Here is a 24,172-nt window from a genome sequence, read left to right as displayed (position 1 = left end):
CATCATTGTATTTATAAAATAAGAGTAAGTCCTAAGCTCGTGAACGATGGTCAAACCACCGCTCTACTTCTACCGATGGCCTAAACCTTGCTAAGCATTACGTATTCATTTTAAGTTAAACCATTGAGTGGTATACCTAGGGTTACAATGGATCAAGAGATAACAATACCAAGGAAGGGTAATGTGACAATTAGGATCTACTACCAAAAAACCCGACCTCGACAATCATACGTGACATACATATAGCATATTTTATCAAATTAAAGACAACATATGATCGAAAGTAATGGGTGCAACATGCTTAGATGCTTTCCTTCCTCAAGTGCTTCGCACACAATATCACAATCAGGTTCCACCTCAAAAATACCCTCGTCACTCTCCGGTTCGTCGATCGCTAAAAGAAAGAACAGTGCATCACAATTAACATGACGAAATATTATGATACATGCACCAAATGCCATGAAAATATAACAGGACATAAGATACTGAGTAAAGAACATGATGCAATAAGAATCATATAAATTGAAGTGCGAAAGCTCATGCTATAAAATATTTATTTAAGTTATGTTCAAAAAGGACCGGTTATCAAGATTAAATGAGCTTTACAATTTAAACAGCACTTTCATACCAAAGTATATTTTTCCTAGATAGCACAGATCATAACATGAATTTTCCAAGTGGTTTCATAAATTTAGGATAACGTGTTAATTAACTGTGACTTAATTAAGCCAAAATGCACTTAAATAAGTAATTAATTATAAAAACGTATTTATGGAGTTCCAACATTTTTAACAAGTATTTCATACTCATACAAATCTAATGCGATTGGACTCATAATTTTGGAGTTCGTATGAATTAACTATAAAATTTGCAAGCTATCAGCAAAGTAAACAAAAAGAAAAAACCTCTAATAAACAGTAAAATTCGGAGGGTCTGGGTTGAACCTGGAACCTCCGGGTGAGGTTCTGGGTGAGGGTTCTCTGTTAAAAATTACTTGGATTAACCCAGAACCTCCTGGTTATTGCAGAACACGAGTTTTTTGATCTTCGACGATTCGACTTACATGTTAAAGTCTAATCTATATAAGCATGTATTGGCACTAATGCATAGATTCTAGACCTAATTTACCCACTTTACAAGCTCAAATCACTAGCTCTACTCATCAAAACTTTCCTTCTATCTCAAATGCCTTAAGAACACGATGCTACTTCGTCATTCCTCGATTGCAGCCCACAAATCCATCCAAAAACCAAATAAGACGTGCATTGCTATCATGAAAACCCTAGTGACTTACCCAAAGTCTTCTACCCAAGTTGGCGACTGCGGTTGGAGAAGAATCAAAGGGAAAGCTCGGAGAAGAGGGATGACAAGCTGCTAAAATTGCAGTGAAGAACAAGTGACGAAAATGGATTGAACTCCTCCAAATCTTCATGCATGAGAACAAGAATTAGATGGACGGGAAGCTAATGAGCTGGGGAACACCACGGTGTGATATGCATACCTCAAATCTTTTTCTTGAGGGTAAATTCTTGAGGAGAAAATGAGAGAGTTTGAGAGAGGGAAGGGGAGCAGCAGCTCTGCAGCTTGTGTTGGCCGGTTTGGAGTGAAAGAGAGAGAGTGTGTGAGTGAGTGAGGTGGGGGTGGGGCTGCTGGCACTCAAGAGAGGGAGGGGTGAGGTGTGGGGCTGACCAGTGGGTCCCATTTGCAAGAGAGACAAGTATTTCAGTAGAAGTTCTATTCCTTCTCTCCCCTTTCTATTAGTCCAAACGAAAATAATTAAGCTCCAAAAATTCTAGGAATTTTTGTGGTTTGATTACATAACAAGATGAAACCTTATTAATTGGATTCATCTACAATGCATAAGCGGAGGTTAAACTAAAGAAAATCTAACATCGGGTATTTTCATAACTCAAAGAAATTTGTTTAAACACCCATTAGAAATAACAAGCACTCCTCAATGTTAACAATTAAACATGATGCTCATGATGCATGATTGGCATGACGATGGCTACGGTGAGCGAAGGAGCAGGACGGCAGCGTTGTGAGCTAGCCAGCACTGGAACCCAGCGAATCGACAAGTAAGGCTTGGGCAGTGGCGGCAAATCAAAATAGAGGCTTGAGAGCCGGCTAGGACGGACGCTAATATGACAAGTGGGTCTTCAAATATTGCGAATGCCGGAAGTTCCGGCGAAGACTCGACTGAGCATCCTATAAAACGCCAGACCAAAAATTCCAGAGAGGTTGCAAAATTGGCCGAAAACCAGAACTCTTCATCGGATAGTCCGTTGAAGGCTTTCCATAATGTCGGACCTTTTCTGAGAGAAAACCCACTTATGAACGCCAGAAGGTACGATGAAGGTGAATTTGTGCCAGACTATTGTTCTGTCCTTCTGAAAATTGCTAACTCTAACCGAGCGTTGGAAGGTCTGGTGATGACAGAGACCTAATGTCAGACCATTTTCTATAGATTTTACAGCGCTGGTACAACAGAACACCAGATGATCTGCTGAGAAGAAAGGATTGAACGCAGGATCATCCAGTGAGAAGAAAGACACTCTATTGCACTAATGTCTCTCACTGAGTCCAATTTCAAATAACCACTCAATAAAAACACATGTTTGGACTAGTTTGAGTGAAACCCTTACCTCTCAAACACTCATTTGCAAATATTTGCCAAACGGCTATAACAAACATAATTTTTGCAATAGGCAATAAGAAACAATTAAGAAGGAGAGAGAGAGAGAGAAACTCCAAGGAAATGTATGAACCATATTACCTATGAACTTAAAGATTAAGACTTTAAATTTACGAGAACATGAGTCAATAGGCATTAAGCACTTACATCTTTCTAAACACACTCAAAGATGTGTGTGTTCACATAGAAAGCGAACAACAATCTCAAAAGGTGATATCCTCCTTTGTGATCTTTCTACCGCCGGTGCACATGCAATGCATAACAAGCGCATGAAAGTAAACATGAGTGCAAGCTATATGACATGTTAATGTATAGCATAAAATAAATCTATCTTATCATATTACTTCCCTTCTCAAGCTTCTTCATGGTCAACACATCAACATGCCTTGAGAGAAACTAGGGATCCACCATCTCAAGCAAAACTCATGTTCACCACTATCTTAAGAAGGTTAGATAAACACCTATAATGAATGCATCTATATGAAAAGGCATCACATGACGTTTCAAACATCTATCATGTTCAACTTACTTCGCAATTTACAAAATGTGGCTTCATCTAGAGGTTTTTCTTTTTAGAGGACTAAGCGACTAGGTACCGTCCTAACAAGTAGCACCCACCCGAAGTACTCTTACTATCCACACGGTATCCGGCAAAGTCCGAATTTGAGTAACCCAAAAATAAGAAACTAGCACCTTTGGGGTACCACAAGCCTATGCTAGGTGTATGCTTTAGGTATCTAAGGATCCTCTTAACTGTGCTAAGATGCGATTCCTTAGGATTAGCCTTAGGATTAGCTTGAAAGCGAGCACACATGCATACACTAAAGATAATATCATGCCTAGATGCGGTAAGGTAAAGAAATGATCCAACCATAGAACGATAAAGCTTTTGGTCAACCGATTTACCCATTTCATCCAAGTTGAGATGTCCATTATTAGGCATGGGGATCTTGATTGGCTTGTAATCATCCATCTTTAACTTCCTAAGGATATCCCTTGTGTACTTTTCTTGATGGATTAACATCCTTCCTTCAATTGCTTGATTTGAAATCCAAGGAAATAGTTGAGCTCGCCAATCATCGACATCTCGAACTCACTATACATCATGTCACCAAATTCCTTGCACAACTCTTTATTAGTTGAACTAAATATTATATCACCAACATAAATTTGATATAAGAAAATTTCATTGTCGATGATCTTTGTGAACAATGTAATGTCCACCCTCCTAATCTTGAATCCTTGGTTGATGAGAAAGTTACGTAGGCGTTCATAACAAGTTCTTGGGGTTTGCTTGAGTCCATAAAGTATATGTGCAAGCTATAGACATGATTAGGATATCTAGAATCTTCAAAACTGGGGGGTTGTTTAACATAATCAAATTCATTAATGAAGCCTTTAAAAATACTCTCTTCACATCTATTTGATAAAGCTTGATATTATGATGTGAAGCAAATGCAATAAGGATACGGATGGCTTCAAACCTTGAGACGGGAGCAAATATTTCACCAAAATCTAAACCTTCAACTTGTGCAAAATCTTGTGCGACTAGTCCTGCCTTGTTGCGTACCACCACACCATATTCATCTTGCTTGTTGCATAAGACCCACTTAGTTTCAATCATATTCTTGTCTTGAGGCCTCTCTTCAAGTATCCATACTTCACTGCGGGTAAAGTTGTTGAGTTCTTCTTGCATAGCAATCACCCAATCCGGATCTTTAAAAGCCTCATTTACATGTGTAGGTTCCAAACAAGAGACAAACGAGTAATGTTCACAAAATAAAGCATATTAACGAGAGTGAGTTCTTACTCCCCTAGATGGACTTCTGATGATTAAGTCAATTGGGCGATCCTTAGAAATATATGTCTGCTTCATTTGTGGTTCTTGAGGTGTATATTGTGGTGGTCCAACATCTGGAGCTTGAGCTTGAGCTTTCTCTTGAGAGATATGGATATCTTGTGATGGAAGTGGTTAATCATCCTTCTCATCATCTTGATCAACTTAGGGTGCTAAAGAGGTGTGTGGAGTGGAAGTAGAAGGTATATCTTTATCATCCTCCTTATGATTTATATCCACAATTGCCATATTATTCATTGCATCTCTCAAGGATTCATCACCTACATCATCACAAGAAACACCTTCCTCATGGGAGCCATTAGATTCATCAAATTCTACATCATATGTTTCTTCAATAATACTCGATATGCTTTGGAGTTAGATGTATAACTAACAAGAAAACCAATATCATAACTTTTTTCAAACTTGCTAGGTGTTCTCTTTTCTTGTAGATAAATCACTTACATCGAACACCCGGAAGTAGGAAATATTGGGATTCCTTCCAATGAGAAGCTCATATGGCGTCTTCTTCAAGAGTCAGTGGAGGTACACTCGGTTAGATGTATGACACGCCGTGTTGATTGCTTCCGCCCAAAACTTCTCTGTCGTACCATACTCATCCAACATTGCTCTTGCAAGAGTGATCAAGGTCTTGCTCCACTACTCTATTTTGTTGAGGGGTGTAGGTCGATGAAAATTCATACTTGATGCCTCTATCATCATAATAATCTTTAATTTGAGTGTTCTTGAACTATGTCCCATTGTCACTACGGATCTTCACAATTTTAGCCTCAAACTCATTTTGAGCTCTTTTTACGAACTTCTTGAAGATGCCAACAGTCTTGCTTTTGTCATTTAAAAAGAAAGTTCAAGTGTATCTCGAATAATCATCAATAGTGAAAAGGCAATAGAGATTACCACCAAGACTCTTGTAGGTAGTTGGTCCAAAGAGGTCCATGTGTAGAAGCTCTAAGGTTCTTAATGTAGACATCATTGACTTGTATGAATGAGAGCTTGCAACTTGCTTTCCTGCTTGGTAAGCACTAGGCAACTTGTCCTTCTCGAACACTACATCCTTTAAACCAACGAACATTCCATTTTCGAACACCTTCTTGAGTTGGCTCATTCCAATGTGTACACGTCAACGATGCAAAAGCCAACCCATAGATGTTTTAGTGAAGAGGCATGTTGTCAAGCTAGCTTCATTAGAGGAAAAACTCACAAGATAGATATATCCATGTCTAAAACCTTTAAAGATAATATCATTATGCTTCTTGTTAGTTATGACAACATCAACATCACTAAATAAACATGTGAAACCTAAATCAAATAGTTGAGCTATAGAAAGCAAACTAAAACTAAGATACTCTACTAAAAGCATATTAGAAATAGAGAGATCATTATAGATTACCACCTTACCCAAACCTACCACATTTGCTTTAGAATTGTCACCAAAAGTGACTTCATCATGATCGTCCACTTCATCTTCTAGAGAGGTGAACATCTTTACATTACTGGTCATATGTTGTATGCATCCACTATCAAGGACTCAATGCTTTCCACTAGCTTTGTAGTTCACCTACACGTATGGGATCAAGTTCTTTCTTTAGGTACCCAACAAAGTTTGGTATTTTTCATGTGAGACACAAGAGATTTAGACACCCAAAGTTGTCTAGAAATCTTGCCCTTAGCTTGAGTTCTAATGAATTTAGCCATGACTTTTCCACTTTTAAGCTTATGCAATAGGAAATGATGATCATTGAAAGTAGAATTGTATTTAGGAGGCAAAGTAGGAAGGGATTTAGTAATAATTAGATACTCCCTTATGTGGTGGCCGGTGACCACGCAATATTGGCAATATAAACCAGCTTCCTTGATGAAGTATTTCTTGATCTCCGGTGACTTGGTGATGTTCTCCACCAGGTTAGGGAAACATCCAAAGCCTCTCTTGTTGTAGTACATGTTGAGTAACGGGCAGGCTACGCTAGCCTAAAACAAAAAAAATTCTCCCGCATTCACCTAGGAAACCATGCTAGTAGGATATCATATATCGTTACCACTCGACACGCAGTGCAGCGGAAGAAGAGTTGGAGTAGACCGATCCAACGGCGTGCGCATCAAACTCCTCGAGCAGTTTCTCGATCAGATCCACGACCAGCCCCGCGTAGGTGGTCACGCTCCCCGACCACTCCGAGCAGGTGGTCGTGCTCCTCGACCAGCTCTCGATCAGGTCTGTCGCATCCTCGACTAGTTTTGAGTGGTCGTGTCATGCTGTCCGACCAGATCCGAGTGGATGCGTTGTGCTCCACGATCAGATGAGCAAGTATGTCGACCAGTTTGTCACGACCAGCAACCAGTCCCGAACATGTCGCGATCAACTCACCAAGAAGAGTAGCACCGCAATAGCAGCAACGCCTCTACGGTATCCACACGTACTGGGTAGAAACACCGAGCTCCGATGTGCTAGCACTGCATGCGCGGCTAGGGTTTTAGGAGATCGTGTAGAAGGCTACGGCTAGAGTTTCAAAGTGGCTCAACCTTAGCACACCCTACCTACACCTCTCCTTATATAGAGCTCGTCAATGGGCTCCCACGTTAGAAGCCCTTTAAGACTCTAACTTTTCATGGATCACAATCCAATCAAAACCCATATACGAATCCAATTCGCATGTTTTGTTCCAACCCATTAAGTGTGTGACCCGTTAGGCTCATGTACAAATAGCTATGACTCGAAAACCCTTTCCAAGCCAAAATCAATAGCGGTCCCTAGCAGGACATGTTGACTCCCGAGTATACACAAAAGATCATATTGACTGAACCTTGATATACACATGCACCGATCCCTTCGCCTCACGATACCAGTCAAGCTCAAGGCGAGATACGTGCCACCCTTGTGATAGCTCGACCATTCACTCGATCAAGTAGTAGATTCATCATGACTAACTCTTTAATCATATTGGCATGGCCATGCACTTTCTCGATCCAACTACCTCGAGGGGTCCAAAGATATCTCTCCCGTTATCAAGGAGTGGCAAATTCTATCTTGATCGCTCACACCCCACGACATGTTTCATGACAAGCCCGAAAACTACTTTTATGACTACCCAGTTACGGAATAGCATTTGGTAGTCTCAAAGTATGCCACTACACATTCTGGAATCAATGACGATCTCAGGTCCAAGGATCCTATAGGTACACCATTTGAGATAACAACTGATGGCACATCATAAATAACAATCCCAGCAGTATCTCAAGGTGGGTCTATCCAACATCATGTTCTCTAACATAAATTTTCGTATTATTGACTTGGTATCTCTATACCTATAATCCATGAAACGTGATCATCAATCAATACATGTGCTGGTCTTATGTATCATCACAATGATATGCGACCAGGGATCGACTAAGAATAACATCATGATATAAATAAAGAGTTTCATGAACAAGTCACATACTTGCTAATCAATGTAAAAGATAGTCATTCTTGAAATAACATATTATTCAAAAGTATATTAGCATAGACGTGTGATATAATCATCTTTATGATTTCCTCTGGGGCATATCACCTTCAGTATATGTTATTCTTCATGAGAATTTTCTTTTGTTTGTATTCCCCTAGTCAATCGGACCACACATAAATTGAGATTTGTAATCTCATTCATGAGCTCTTGCTCCCTTGCATTGTTAGTCTTGGAAGATGATATAGTATCACATGAATAAGAGCATGGGATATCAAGAAGATCATCACAAGAAGTAGATGCATTAACCTTAACAACATCGATAGTATGCAATTAGTATGCAATTCGTTCATGTTAGGATCAATAGCATCATAAGCTAACTCAAGTTCTTGATATTTGTGTTTCAAGTCAACATGCTCAAGTTTTAGCTTCTTATTGCTCTCTTCAAGAGACTTGCTAGATACAACTATTTCATCATATTTTTTAAGCACATCATTGTATTTAGCAAGTAACTCATCATGACTAGAGCTAAGCTTAGCATTATCATTTTCAAGAGACTTGATTTTAGCTTTTTGCTTCTTGATGATGGTAACATAGTCATTCATGAGCTTAGATAGATCATTAGGAGAAAGATCATTATCACTACTATCATCATCCTTACTTCTCACCTCATTGCTACCTTTTTCCATGAGGTATATAGGTGGTGGAGGTAGTAGTGGATCATCATTAGTGATGGTGAGGCCTATGAAGTCATTATCTTCATCATCACTTGAATTTCACTTGAGCTTTTACCAGAGACCCATTCACCAATAATATAAGCCTTGCAACCTCCACCCTTCTTGTTGAAGAGCTTCTTCTTGTTGTTGTCTTGACCATTTTTCTTGTGCTTGTCCTCATCCTCATTTGCATCAATCTTCTTGATCTTGTTTTTGTTTCTCTTGTCAGGATGAGGGTAACTATATGACATGCGGCCATATTCACCATAATTGTAGCACTTCTTCTTGTCTCCACCATCGAACTTGTCAAATTTCTTGGAGCGAAATTTGTTCTTTTTGGGATCATAGTTGCAGCCCTTCTTGCCTAACTTGGATATCATACTTTTGCTTCTTCTCATGAGGAGGGCAAGCTCAATGTCGGAGTCATCATTATCATCTCCATCATCATCTTCATCGCTTTCACTTGTTGATGGAATCTTCACCTTCTTCTTCTCCTTGTCAATCATTTTAGTCTTGAGAGCAAGATTCTTCTTGGAGGAGGATTCTTCTTGATCTCCAAACAAGAATTTCTCATGAGCACGAATTTTGCCCATGACATCGGTGATAGTCATGTTATTGATGTATTTCTCATGAAGAAGAGGGATGACAATGTTGTATTGCGGCTTGGGAAACACCATCAAGATTATATGAATAATGTCTCCTTGAGAAAATTGAGTGAGTTCAAGAGAACTGATTTCTTCAACAAGCATATTCATGCAAGAATACATATCATTGCGTAGATCATTGGGAAGCACCTTAAATTGATTAAGGTTGTTCATTAGTATATGATATCTTTCCTCCCGGATTTTTATAGAACCTCATGAATTTCACAAAGACCGGTCCAAATATCATGAGCTAATTCCTTGCTTCTTACTCTAGAAAATACCTCTTCACTAATTCCCTTAAAAATAGCATTTTTAGCCTTAGCATTGTATTTAATTTGTTGTTTAGTAAATGGTTGATCCAACCCAATGGAAATGACTAGCCAAACTTCGGGGGAAATAGCACTACTTCCATTCCTATGGCCATTGCTCTAGGATTTTAAGCCTATCAAGAGCACGAGACTCTGATACCGATCGGCCCAAGAGGGAGGTGAATTGGACTATTAAAAAGTTTACTCCTACCGAATTCTAGAAGAAGTAGCAACCTTAGCCTAGATGAATTGAAATACGACTACACGATCAAACTAGATGGAAGCATGAAAAACAAGCAAGCTAGAACACAAAGTAAATGCAGAAAGAAAAGCTTGTAAGTAAGTAAAATACTCAAATGTAAATATGGAAAAGTAAGGAGATGGACAAGAAAATATCAATTTTTTTCTCGATGTATCGTGTAGTTGGCACTCCCCCTAGTCCTCGTTGGAGCATTCACAAAGGATATCGCTCCCCCTTGAGTCAAGAAGTCTTAAGTGCTCACTTATGATTGTCATTTCTCTAACTCCGAATTGGTGAGCATCAAACCAAGCACACAGCTCTTCTCGAGGCTCTCACAAGAACTCCAAGAACTCACCGAGACACCTACAATTACCAAAGACTGGCTAGGTGTTACCAACCACCAAGAGTAACAAGTCATATCTTCACTTGATCAAGATCATACCTAGACTACAACTAGATGCACACTTGCTACTCTCCAAGCACTAAAGATGTCCTTAACCTTCAATTAAGAACTTTGGAATTTACTCAAGTGCACTCTCTTGCTTCTTGATGACACACACAGTGTATATGCTCTTCTGGGGTTGCAAGACAACATAGGGAGATGAGATGGGGGTATTTATAGGCTAGAGATTCAAAACTAGCTGTTGCCCAACTACCTCTATTTTCAGTGATCCCTGAAAGGTCCAGCGTTCTCTGTCTCCACTGCGCTGGAACATCTGGTGTTAATACCTTTGAAATTTAGCAGTTAACTAGATGTTGAATCTGGTAATAGTCGTTGCTGATTTAACAACAATAATGATTCAACAAAACAATCAGTCATACGTCGAATCATCTGGCGGGTAGAACCACGTGAACCAGCCAGATGCAACCCTCTTTGTACCAAAACCTCAGGTGAATGTTTTGGTGTGCAAAACTCCAATCGCCGGACCATCCGGTGAATAGAACCAAAATAAACAGCACTCGGCAATCATCTCTGGAATAGAAACTCCGACATGCACCAACTACACACACCGAACCATCCGGTGTTTACTGAATTTTTCTGTTGAAACTCAAAACACTCTGGCAAGAATAATTGTTTCTGCGCGCAGAACATCCGACGCATGTAACCATCCAAACCAGTAACTGCAACCTTCTCGGTAAGAAATAATCCGGCGTACCCAACTTCGAATGCCGGACCATCCGGCGTGGACTTCAAATATTTTCAGGCTCGAGTCCCATAGGAAATGCTCCGACGTTGATATGTTGTGTGCGACGGACCATCCAGAGAGCTTACTAATTTTCTTACTTTAAAGGAAGAAAGTTCCGGTGGATAGCACTATTCGATCGCCAGACCTTCCAGTGAGACTATTTTTCCCTGAGCTCGTCCAATTCAAATTTTATTGAGCTCTAACTTCTCGACATCTCAATTAAGGACTTTTGTGAGCTAACTAGTGCTAAAATTACATAAGTGTGTATCAACCAAGTCTAAACTCACTAGATTAAGCTAATACTCTTAGCCTCTCTTTATAGTACGGTCAAAAGACTAATAAAAGAGACGTAAACTATTCTAAGTGTCCTTCATCTCCTTATGACACTTAGAACTAGAAAGCCCTTAATCTTGATATGCCCTTTGATCGACCATTTAATCGCCTTATGGACCAAGAAACCTACTCATCATTGTGAACTAAAATTTTGATACCCTTCAAAACACACAGGTTAGTCATAATGATACGGTTGTCATTAATCACCAAAATACTTACCACTTACCTAGAGGCCTAGGTGCTATAGAGATCCGAAAGACCAACGTTGAGGGCTCACCTACTGGTTCTTGATGAGCTCATCGGAGGCCTGCTCCTCCCTGGCACGCAGATGCTCAACTCGCATGAGCTAGTTGTGGTGCGTATCGTAGAGGCCGCGTAGCCCACGCCAATGACAACCAGGACCTTCCGTGGACGACGACGATCCACAGCCACCAACCGAAGAGGAGGGCACGATGGCGAACCAACGGGGGCGAAGCGATGGGAGGAGAGGGAGTTGAGGCCTCCGGATCAAGTGTGAGGACTCAAAGGTTTCAACGATGGAATCGCCAAATCGATCCTCTGTGGGCTTCTCAACTGGGTTTTAATCACGGTTTAGAACCGATCTCAACCCAAAAAGTTGAATCCAATCCAATCCAATCCAAACCAGTCCATTTTAATTGTTAGACCAAACTAAACCAGCCTACTGACTATCTCAGCCCATTCCTCACCAAACCAAATCAGCCCAACTCAAAAACTAATCTACTAAAACCAGTTTCAGCCCAAACTATTTGCATGCTTAGCTCCATGGCGAGCCCAAGCATTGTCGCACCATGGCGAGAGAATCGTCGCCGTTCACCTAAGTGATCTGAAGCACTAGTGTATCACTTATTATCTAACGTGTAACAGCATTGTTGGTCAGCTATTATATCTGGAAAATATCTCGTATATTGAAAAGTTTGTCCAAGCTTTCTTCAGTTGTATGCCAACAGTGTAGATAACAGGATGCATATAGAAATAATAATTCCGCAAAAAATGGGGATGACTCGTGGTACATGGATAAACTGCATAACTTGCAGTGCTCTAGCGCTTTATTTCTACTGAACAGTACACACAATTCAGCATCTAAGGAGATTCTGAAGTCTGTATAGCTCTTATGGAGACCTGAATGCTTCCCCAGCGTAACGCACATTACCGAGCTCCTCTTCAATCCGAAGAAGCTGTACATAAACAAAACATAATTAAGATGATTTGCACCGAAAACATAGTGGGGGAAAAGGCTCTATATAGAAATAGAAATATATCAAATGGAAGTCAGATCAAGAGGATACTTTTACCTGATTGTATTTGGCCAGCCTCTCGCTGCGGCATGGAGCTCCAGTTTTAATCTGAAACAAACAAATGAGCTCCGTATGATCATTTGATGAAACCCGGCAGATATACAACGTGAAAACTAGGAATTCTGGTGGTCCTTTACCTGCCCACTTGCTAAACCAACAGCCAGATCTGCGATGAAGTTATCTTCGGTTTCACCACTTCTGTGGCTGACCATCACACCCCAACCAGCAGTTTTTGAATCAAGAGCAGCTTGAATTGATTCAGTGACAGTACCAATCTGATTAACCTAAAAAAAGGCACATCAACATTAATTGAGATGTTTAGTTTTGCGGTGCATGCTTATCTCAACTTAGATCCTGTTGCAGTACCAATCTGTTCAGCAAGGCATGATGTTCAGCAGTGGAAGGAACCAAAGAATTTAAAGGTGGATGGTGCTTCACATCACATATCTTTAACCTAGTTGCTGATTTCAATCACAAGAAACTACATTGAGCAAGTATATGCCAATATCACATCAAGGCTGCTACATCCTACACTAATTATTTTCACCAAATATGACAAAAGCATGAATATCCATTTGTCTATAATTATCATAGTAATAGAGCACGCCAAGAGATAGTAAATGATTACCTTTAGCAACAGAGCATTGCAAGCCTTCTTGTCAATAGCTTCAGCTATACGTTTTGGGTTCGTGACAAGTAAATCATCCCCCACAATTTGGATATCAACTGAGGACTGCAACGAAGCCCATGAACTCCAGTCATCTTGATCAAAAGGGTCCTCAATTGATACAATAGGGAAGTCTTTGAGGAATTCTTTGTACAGCTCACCCAGACGCTGGGCTGAAAGAACATGGGCTCCATCATTAGGCTGATTCTTAAAGTTCAGATCATAGCTCCCATCCTTCATAAGGAACTCTGATGCCGCAACATCCATCCCAATTTTAATCTGCACTAGGATTTTTTTTCTTCGGTATTAATAAGAAAACGTAAACAAGTGATCAAGCAAGTGGACAAAAGAATCAAGATAAATGGTACCACACCTTTCCAGTATAGCCTGCCTTCTCAATAGCATCCATAAGCAAGACAAGGCCCTCCCTGTTGTCTTGAACATTAGGGGCAAAGCCACCTTCATCTCCAACGTTGCATGCATCTTGACCATACTTTGCCTTAATGATGCCCTTCAGCACATGGTAAACTGTAATGCAGACAAGGATATTCCATGTGAGAATTGAAGATAAAATGATCAACTATGAAAAACGAGTGGAAGCAACTGTGTCCAAAGAGTTGTTTACTGAAAATAATGAAAATGAGTCAACAAATATGAAATGCACTGGGAAATCAGAAGGCGCAATATGCATAAAGGAGACATACTACACGCTTAAAGAATAACTAAAGTATACCACCATATACAAAAAAAAAAAAAACCCACCAAAGTATTATTACCTTCACTGCCCATACAAAGAGCCTCAGCAAATGAAGTTGCTCCAACGGGTAAAAGCATGAATTCCTGCATGGCCAGATTGTTGCCGGCATGGCTACCTCCATTGATTACATTGAAAGCAGGGACAGGCATGACAAGCTCCTTAGTTCCTGCCAACTCCTGAATATGTTTATACAAAGGAACTCCCTTTGCACCAGCACCTGCCCTACATACACTTAAGGAGACTCCAAGGATAGCATTGGCACCCAATTTCGATTTATTTGGAGTTCCATCAATATCAAGCATGATTGCATCAACATCACTCTGGTTCCTGATTAAATGGTAGGTGCAATTCGCATTAGACATGACATGCTAGAAATAGAGTCAAAGATGATACAATACGATTTTCGGCACCTTCCAAAATGTAAGCAGCTATCTGGATGCAAAATGGCAACGAAAATAGCAGAGTGTACTTCAAATTGATAATTTCTTTACATTCCTTCCAATGGCAATGAGGTGTGGTGGTAGTGTATTGTTTCCCTCCCAATGCCCATTTAGTTAATTTGTGCAATTTCACTATCATAAAAAAAAATGGGGAATGGAGTCCACCAGAAATTTTTTATAACTGTAGCATAAGTTCAGCACACCAGTTGAATGTTAGTTAATTTATTAATCTAAAAAATAATTAGCTACACAACAGGAAGTAGTAAATTGGCACCCAAAGAATCATGCTCTATGGATCATAGCATAAGAAGCACAAACATACTTCCAAATGATACAGAATTTGGAGTACCATGCTACCTGATTAGACAGTGGTGTTGCTAGAAATCTTGTGGTGGGTTTTTTATTAAAGCTGTTTGGAGGAGCGATGTGCCATCTAAGCTTATATATTGAACAAGAACATTAGTATTGATGGTTCAATTTCAAAAAAGTTTGGCGACTAGCTAGACATGCCCCTCCAACAACATAGAGGTTGCTTGAGCTGGAAAATTAAATTACCCCATTGAAACTATGTGGTACTCAGATGCAAACATTGAAACATGAATTGGAGAATTTTCCATGAAATTCAACAAAAACATAGTCACGCAAAAACTGCAGCTGTACTTGAAAAGCACACAGACATTGCTTGAACTCATCAAACAGACCTTGACATAATGTTGTTCAGGAGCTTAGGATTTGTTGATCAGGAATGCATATTAGAAAGTCCAAAAGCACCTAACTCCTATATGATCAAACCACACACTACTTTGAGTGATCCTAAATTCCCAACTAATGTGAAAAAACGAAATATGAGATAAATGCGCACTTCAACCAATGCAACCACATCTTACTTCCAATTTGAATCGGTCACTTGGTCAGTACGATCATAGATAAGCAGAAGATCCAAACCTCACTGTCAGATAGCAGTCAAATCATTAAACCCCATGGACTGAGGTAGTTCGACCTTAGATAACACACACATGAAACCCACCACGTTTCCCAACTACCCGATAGCAGTAGTTACACTAGTGATCAGATCCCAGATCCACCATATGAATAGAATCCACCTCAGATTTCGATCTCCAGCTCACCTCACATCAACGCCAACGAGCTTGGGCGCGATGACCTCGTTGATGTTGCGCACGGCGCGGAGCACGCCCTTCCCGCCGTACACGGCCTTGTCCCCGTCCCGGAGCTCGAGGGCCTCGTAGATCCCCGTGGACGCCCCGCTGGGCACCGCGGAACGGTGGAGGCGTCCGTCGCCAGCGACGAGGTCGACCTCCACGGTGGGGTTCCCGCGGCTGTCCACGATCTGCCGCGCGCGGATCGACCGCACCGCCTCCGCCCCTGCCGCCGCAGCTGGCGCGGTCGCCGCGGTGGATAGCGCGGCGCGGACGGCGGCAGCAGGGCGGCGGGCCCCGTGGCGCACGGGAGTGGCGGCGCCGGGGAGGAGGGGCTTGGGGGAGGGGAGGAGGAGGTGGTGGTGGGCCATCTGCGGGTGCGGAGGGTGGCTAGGCGGAAAGGAGGAGGTGGGGGTTTGTTTATATACCGGCGGCGAAGGGGGAGGTCGTCGCGGCTGTTCGTTGGGCGGAGGCGGCGAGGTGGCGAGGGGTTTCCGCGAATAAATTTTGGCGGAGGCGGGGGTTGGCGGAGGCGACGAAACGAAGGTGGCAGGTGGGGCCCGCGTGTCATCGAAGGGTTGCTGCCTTGCTGGTCGTTTATGGTTTGGTCAATTGGCCTTTGGGGGTTGGTTGGTTTGGTGGAGGCCGGTGGGAGGCAGAAAACTGAGAGCATGCACCAGACACGTGCTGCTGGCCGGGCCCGCCGGGCAGTGAGCATCAATACTGGAGCACGGTGTCACCGGACCGGAGCTCCGGGGAGGAGTCACGCAGAAGATGTCTGCAGATCAGACTGTTTTTGCTCCGAGTGAATTGTGTAGTGTCGCTACAGTTACCATCTTATATATCGTTAGGAACACATGGATTTCTCGTCAGAATTTGATAGAAACCGAAGTCTCCATCAAAATTTCTCGAGTTACAATCTATCTGGAGAAATTTCGATCAACCTAGCAGAAAATGGTGCGATCGATGCCAAGTTTAGGATCAACGCAAAAATGCACAACTGACACAGTTTATATGTTTCCTATGTTTGGATCAATATGCAAAGGCACAATGAGATATTGAATTGGACAAAAACAGACAACAGCTCGAGTTATCAGCAATCAAGAAGCAACAGACCGTAGAAACTCACCAAGGATTTTACGTCACCTAGAAGCAAACTGTTCTATTTTTAGACTGTTACATAAAATTGAATACAAATAGTTGGAGAATGATCACAGAAGAATCACCTAGCAACTTGAGCTAATGCCTGGAGAGCCCAAACTACAGTCACAACATTTCAGAAGATGTCTCGGGTCTACGTAATTGACAGTACACACATGCAAGAGAGATGGTCCACGGAAGACTATGTGATACACATAATGCTGAAATTTGTCACACGCCTCCAAATCTTAACTCGCCAATCACTTGCCTGCGGCCAAATTATGCAGAGTCAGCAGGCTTTGCCTCATCGGGCTTCTTGGCAGGCATCTCAGTGCCCATCTCAGCTTTGAGATCGTTGATACTCTGCTCCAGCTCGTCGATCTTGGTTCCCATATCATCTAGTGCAATGTAGTTAAAGGAAACAGAGGATTGTGGAGCAGAAGCATATGTAGCTCATGCAAAAATAAGGTTACAGTAAATTCTGTTAATTTATCAAAAATATTTGCTTCATGCAGAAAGTTCCTCCCCATGTGTTTACAACAAATAAGTACTTCAAATTATCAATAAGTAATATTGTGAACACGGGTCACCACTTGAGCAGTTTCATAAACCAAGCTGATCAATAATACCAACAAAAATGGTATTTGACTTCACTTCTAATTGCAAGTTTCAATTCTGTCTATAGTTAGGCAAAAGAATTGCACAATGTTTTTAATGCTGAAGCTACTCTTGTAGGAAAGATTCTTTTACATGCCTGAGTTTTGCTTTATTCTTTAAAGGCTAGCAAAATTTTAACCTAAGAAATATAGTTTAGCAAAATAAGAACACCGTGTTCCTTATTTTGTATTGACTATTGAGGGTATTTAAGATCCAAGAAAACCATAATTAAGGGGTGCATAACTTGAATATGCAAGAGAAAAGTGAAGAAAAAAAAAGAAACACCACTTCAAGCTAGTTTGGATTACAGAAAAGCACCAAAGATTTTCATGTGATTCAACAAGATGATTGTATGGATAATGGTATATTTTATATGTATGTGTACCTGGTTTGCTTGTGTTTCGCATCAAATAAGAATGCTATAAGCTTGCACAAACACACCCAAGAAGAAATGCATGGCGTTGTGCAATGGTTTCCTACATATATAAGCATCTGAAATGCCTAATGCCTTGCATTATATAAACATGGCATCAAATATTAGAATACAAAAATATCTGTCGGGGTAAAAAACTATAATGCCACAGCTCTACTTTCATATTTTCTTTGAAAAGACAAGAACAGAATGAAAATAACGAAATAACAGCAGATAAGGATATTCTTTGACACAATAGTCTGGGACATAGACTCGAACCTTGTTTGCTGCAATAGTCAGAATTCACGTGAGTGTGAAATGATGGTAAATTATTCAATGTAGATCTTAATAAAAACATATCCAAAGGCACTCACCATCTGGCCAAGGAGGTTTTGCACCTGAAATGGAAAGCTTGCAATCAGTAATGATAGAACTCTTCCTTCTCAAAAAGAAAATTACAACTTTGCGGCGGTAGGAAACCAAAAAATAACTTGATTGTTAATATCTTTATACTATCTCTTGGCTTTAATGTTGTGTTTCATCTTTTTTAGTCCAAAAAACTCCAAACTGTACTGCAACCACATGATACTAGAAGCAGTGGGTCTTAAGTACTGAATAAATCATGTGCAAATTTGTTTAGGAGAATGTGGATTTCATGTTTCAACAACTATCGTGCAAGAAAACAAGGGAAATCGTTAATATAAGAGTGAATTGCACAAAACACCATGTTTTGAAACCATATTGTCACATTGCACCGGATTTAAGCCTTTGTTGCACCTTGCGCCAAGTTTTAGCCCACGAATTCTCACTTTACACCACCTTTTAGCATTGGACAGGATGGAGTTGCCTTGGGCCCACATGTCAGCCACACAGACGGTTTGAGTGTGGCACAGGGGTTGCCACCAGTGCAGCTGACATGGCAGAGAGATATGGACCATTGACATGAAAAATGGCAGCGACATAGACACGCATTTTGAGATAAAAAGAAAGGTTGAAAGACCATAACACATCAAATGAGGCATTTGATAAAAAATGTGAACCGAGATAATCATATAGCATAAATTCGTTTCACATTTTGTAATGGAACTTAAGACCCTCATCATCATATTTAATTGTTCCGATGTTCAAGTGCCTCATTTGGTATTATGGTTTCTCAACTTTTATTCATCTCAAAATGCCAAACTGCCTGTGTGGCTAACATGTGGGTCCAAGGCCACTTCATCCTATTCAGTGCTAAAAGGTAGTGCAAAGTGAGAATTCTTGGGTCAAAACCTGGCGCAAGGTGCAACATGTGCTTAAACCTGGTGCAATGTGACAATATGGCTCCAAAATGTGGTGTTTTGTGCAATTCACTCTTAATATAAATAATGCATGCTAACGATATTATGATGCACATCAGCATAGAGAATCAGAACTTACAAATGCAGTCATATCTGTTGGGTTCTGTGATGAGGGTTCTGATTCCATGTTAGCCTGCAACAGCAAATTCAGCAAACGAGCTAAGTAACAACAATATACTGCAGCAGAATTGCATACAAGTCAAAATAAGCTCAAGCTGGTGTTACATAGCATTAGCATAGCTCCTTACTTTCCATGCAAATGAAAATAACTGGAAATAACAAAATCCATGACCGGATGTAACTTGTAAAGTTAAAAAGTGGAATAGTGGACCCAACATATAACCTTTTTCAAGGGAATACAGAATTGTTGTGATAATAGAATCATTCAAGCATCCTAACAGACAAGAGCACAAAAAAAGCTGAAATGGTGTAAAGGAAAAGCGTAAATGTACTTTAGAAAACACCCTGTAAGAAATTGCAGGTCCAACATTGGGCATCCTTCATTAATGGCATCACTGAGTTTGATGTACTCATTAAACCTCGCTTATGAGGTCTAATGTATGCATTTTATTACCTTAAAACTAATACACCAGGGAGGGAAATCAAGAAAACAAGATATGAAGGACCTAAAAGACATGTAAGCTGTAAGCAAGCCCTGAAATGTTACTGTTCAGTCTCCTAATTTCCATTTCCACCTCCACTGGCTCTCATCAAGATCAAGACCAGAGAGTTCATTGCCACTGTTCAGACTTCTAGTTTCATCTGCCCTCTTACTGCACATGATACATGCCAAATCTTGTATTGTGCAGGACGCCGCATCCTATCAGTGAGCACCTCAAGATCATCACGTAAGCCAAGCCTGAGCAGCCTATCCCTCAACACCTGACAAGTTGCCTGGTAAGGCGGGATACCCTCATCCACCATCCTCAAAAAATAGCTGCAGGTCCCCTCTGCTCTACCTTTCTTGCAACATAGCCCATGGATCATGACGGCGTAAGTTGCTGCCCCTGGGTGGAAACCACGTTTTTCCATCCCATTCCAAACCTCAATTGCCCTATCAACCCTGCCTATAGCAATCAACATTTTCAGAATCATGTTGTAAGAGTGCCAATCTGGCAAACATGAATCTTTATCCATTCTTGAAATAAGCCGTAACGCCTTGTTCACTTCTTTCAGCTTACAATGTGCATTAAACAGAGTGTTGTAGCTCCAAACATCAGGCTTTTCCCCTCGGGTTGTCATCTCATACAGGATATTATAAGCCTCGTCAACCTCCCCCAACTTGCACAGTAACCGAATGATGGCATTGTACGTGAATGCATTCGGTGTGAGGTCACGTGCGCACATCCTATCTAGCACATGAAGAGCAGCACGAGCATCCTTTGATGCGCATGCAGAGCGAAGGAATGGGCCATAAGTGGTAGCATCCAGAACAAGGCCACGGCTCCGTTGCATATCTTTCAGCTGCTCCTATGCAAGTGCAAGTGCAACATCCCCTTCACGACACAAGGCATCAATCAATGTGTTATACGACTCCCTAAAGGACTAGGCATGCTCTACCAGGCAATTATGTGACAAAGCAAAGAGCAGCGAGTGGAGATCGGCGAGCGCCGGGGGGAACCCGAACCCCTCCATGGAGGAAAAGGCCCGGATGGCGTCGTCCGGGAGGCCAGCGCGGGCGTACGCGCGGAACAGTAGCGGGAACAGGTCCCGACTAAGCGTGGACGGAGGGAGGTCGGACAGTAGGGAGCGCAGCAGCGGGAAGAGGCGCGCGCTCCCGAGCGAGTTTGCGAGGGCGAGGAGCGAGTCCGGGAGGTGGGTAAACCCCGGAAGCGCGGTAGCGAAGAGGAAGAACCGGAGCGAGGGGACGGGGAGGTTGCGGCAGCGGCGCAGGACGGCGGACGCGGGCGTGAGGTACGGGGAGAAGCCGTGAAGCGCTGCGCGGAGGTCGTGCCGCGGGCCGCGGAAGTCGCTCAGTACGCGGCACAGCGCGCCCACGAGGTGCGGTTCGGGGTCGGGGCGCGGATCCGTCGGTTCGGGCGAGGCGGAGCAGAGGCCGCGGAGGAGGGCGCGCGGCGGGACGCGGCGAGGCGAGGCGGAGGCGAGCAACCTGGCAGCGGACTGCATCGCGCGGCGCGGATGCAGCGCACGAGGCCACCCCCTACGAGGCTGCGTGGTGACAGCAGAGCAGATTCGCGAGTGGCGTGAGGGCGCACGAGTGAGAGCACGGAGTATGGGGCTGCGGAGGGGCGGATATGGGGGCTTACCGGGGAGAGCGGTCGTAGAGGAGGAGGAGGAGGTCGCCGGCGGCCGGTGGATCCGGAGGAGATCGCGGTGGGCGTGGTTGCGGCTCCGGTGGGAAGGAGGAGAGAGGTTGGGGCCTGGCCGCCTGGGGGCGGGGTGAAACGAATTGGGATAGCGGGGCCGGGGTAGCACTTTAGCACTTAAAGGCTATCAGCGAGTCGATGACATGCGGGCCCGGGCGCGTGGGCTGGAAGGGTTTCGAAATTTTCTCGAGGGAAAGAAAGTGTGGGCCCGGTTTATGTAATAAAGGGGGGCATTCCGACTGGGCCTCCACGGCGTGTGGGCCGTTAGCTCCTAGTCGGCGCGCGGCACCTCACGCGAAAATGCTTTTCTGAGCGCGCCCTCTTAGAAAGTCGTGCGGACTCCGACAACGGCACATGGCCCAAGTGTGCGGTATGAGGCTGACGCGGTGCATGTGGCCGGTGGGAGCCCAGCGAGGCTGGTCAGCCTGAGCGCGAAGCTATTGTGCTGCAAGCTCGTCCACTCGAGCCCACGTGATGGCCCATAGCAGCCCACGAGTCAAAATCGTGTGTAATGTTTTCCTTAAAAGTTTTTTAGCTAAACTTTTTCTCAAAAGTCTGAGTTAAACTTTTTTTCTCAAAAATTTTGATACAAAAGTATTTTTACAAAAGTTTTCAAAAAATGGAAAGTCACGGAGGGAAAAAAATTCAAAAAAATGAAAGTTAGGGGCCGTCGGAAACAGGGCGCGAATTACCAACTCGCGCACGCGAGAATCAGCCAGGTGAAATTACCGAAATTTCATTTCTACGAGTGCGTGCGACTTCCCTAGTCGTGGCCCACTCGAGACAGCCCAAGTCTGCTATAAAGTTTTTCTCAAAACTTTTTCCCTATAACTTTTTTTCAAAACTTTTTTTAGTAATTTTTTCTCAAAACTTTTTCCCGATAACTTTTCTAATTCTCAAAACTTTTTCTTGATAAATTTTTCTCATTCTCAAAACTTATCTGTAAGAGTTATATCAAAAACTTTCATTGCTATGGTAACTTTTTCTCAAAACTTTTTGTCTAACTTTTTCTCATTCTCAAAAAAAATTTCTCGATAACTTTTTTTTCATTCTCAAAACTTATATGTAAGAGTTATATCAAAAACTACCATTTTGCTAAAGTTATGCTGAAAAAGTTATGTGTTCATCTTGTTTTTGGGAAACATTTGATCATTTTTTAGAAAACCTTTGTTTGAAAAAGTTCATTACATATCTTTCTTCTGATAAGTTATTGCTTAAATCTTTTTTATCATATTTTGTAAAAAAAGTTTTATAATGCAAGTTTTGTAGATAAGTTTTCTAGAAATATTTCTATGTAAGTCTCAAAAACTTTTGTTGATAAAACTATCTTGATTTTTTTTAAGATATCAAATATTGTCCCAGATGTTTGTTAGGAAACTTTTCCTTTTTTTTCTTCTGATTAGTATTTTGTTATGGTCTCTTACAGTTTGTGGAGTAATATGATTTTTACCTTTTATTTGTACTGTTTTTATAGGATATAAATCTTATTAGTCAAAATGATTGAAAATAATTGAAACCAATTGAAAGTAGATATTTAGTTACTGCTAATTAACTCTCCTCCTTTTATTACCCCTATTTCCCCGTCCCGAAATGGTTTGTGCTTAATTTTAAATCAAAACTATAATTTTATTTCTCCTTTAGTATATTAAAAAGAGGTAGATCTCTATATTATATATAATTTTTATGTATATACTTAGATTCACCAGTGTGCACCCGTGTAACGCGCTTCGGGCAGTCGGTCGGAAGAACGTGCGACCGATCTAGGCATCGATTGCACGGGAGTGCCAGCCACGACTCTCCGGGGCACGCGTACAGCTCTGCTGCTGTGCACATCTCCGGCGGCCGGCGGTCTTTTGCAACCTATTATTTACACCATGAAAGGTCAACGGCAGTAGGGTTGGTTCAATCCTTATCACCTTAGGGCATGCAGATGCCATTCATTTGGTTATCATTTAACCTCCATCATGTAACCTTTATTAGAGATAATTTAGAAGACAATTTCTACAACTATTTGTTTCATACGATCGTCTCTTGAGTTTAATTTTAAACTGAACTTCAATTGTGTTTGTTGAAAGCCATCGTACTATCTATAACATGTCGTACCTCTTATATCTCGTTCACACCTGATAAGGAAGGAAATCAATACTACATCTTTTGACTCAGGTTCTCATTCTCATTTTTTACTTCTTGTTCTCATTTTTGCTTCTTACTCTATATAATATATGGCGGATGCTATTTGTGAGGTGTCTATTTTTTTTTTCTTTTTTTACAATAAATCTAAGTCATCCAATCTTAATCCGATGGTCTATATCCTTTCTTCTACATCTCGTCTCCAATGCACTGTTTTTCTTCTTGCTTTGCCCTGGCCGCCCCACCTCTGTTTCTTCCACCTTCTCATATCTTTGGTGATGTCCCCGTCACTGGATCCTCGCCTACCATCCACCGTCGCACTCACCAATCTATTTTCGTGATCCCTGCGTGCCAACCCGATCAGCGCCTGACGGCGGTGCCTCACCGCACCGCCATGTCGCAGCCCACCA

At 41.8% G+C, this 24,172-nt stretch overlaps 1 protein-coding gene and 1 pseudogene across 1 annotated transcript; both read right to left on the bottom strand.

Annotated features, from left to right (window-relative positions):
* Positions 1-12,320: 12,320 nt before the first annotated feature.
* LOC133901679 (enolase 1, chloroplastic-like) lies at positions 12,321-16,468 on the bottom strand. The gene is made up of 7 exons (XM_062343117.1): positions 15,727-16,468; positions 14,179-14,486; positions 13,776-13,930; positions 13,364-13,681; positions 12,873-13,019; positions 12,733-12,783; positions 12,321-12,615 (listed from the first exon to the last, which is right to left on the bottom strand). Exons 1-7 carry the CDS (start codon positions 16,125-16,127, stop codon positions 12,550-12,552), a joined length of 1,446 nt encoding a protein of 481 aa, XP_062199101.1. The 5' UTR covers positions 16,128-16,468; the 3' UTR covers positions 12,321-12,549.
* A 351-nt stretch (positions 16,469-16,819) lies between these two features.
* On the bottom strand, positions 16,820-21,705 carry LOC133901680 (pentatricopeptide repeat-containing protein At1g52640, mitochondrial-like; annotated as a pseudogene).
* Positions 21,706-24,172: the final 2,467 nt, after the last annotated feature.

This window comes from Phragmites australis, chromosome 20 (assembly GCF_958298935.1).
Source record: "Phragmites australis chromosome 20, lpPhrAust1.1, whole genome shotgun sequence".
Lineage (NCBI taxonomy): Eukaryota > Viridiplantae > Streptophyta > Magnoliopsida > Poales > Poaceae > Phragmites > Phragmites australis.
Note: the sequence above shows the minus strand (reverse complement) of the source record. Positions and strands in the feature narration are given on the sequence as shown.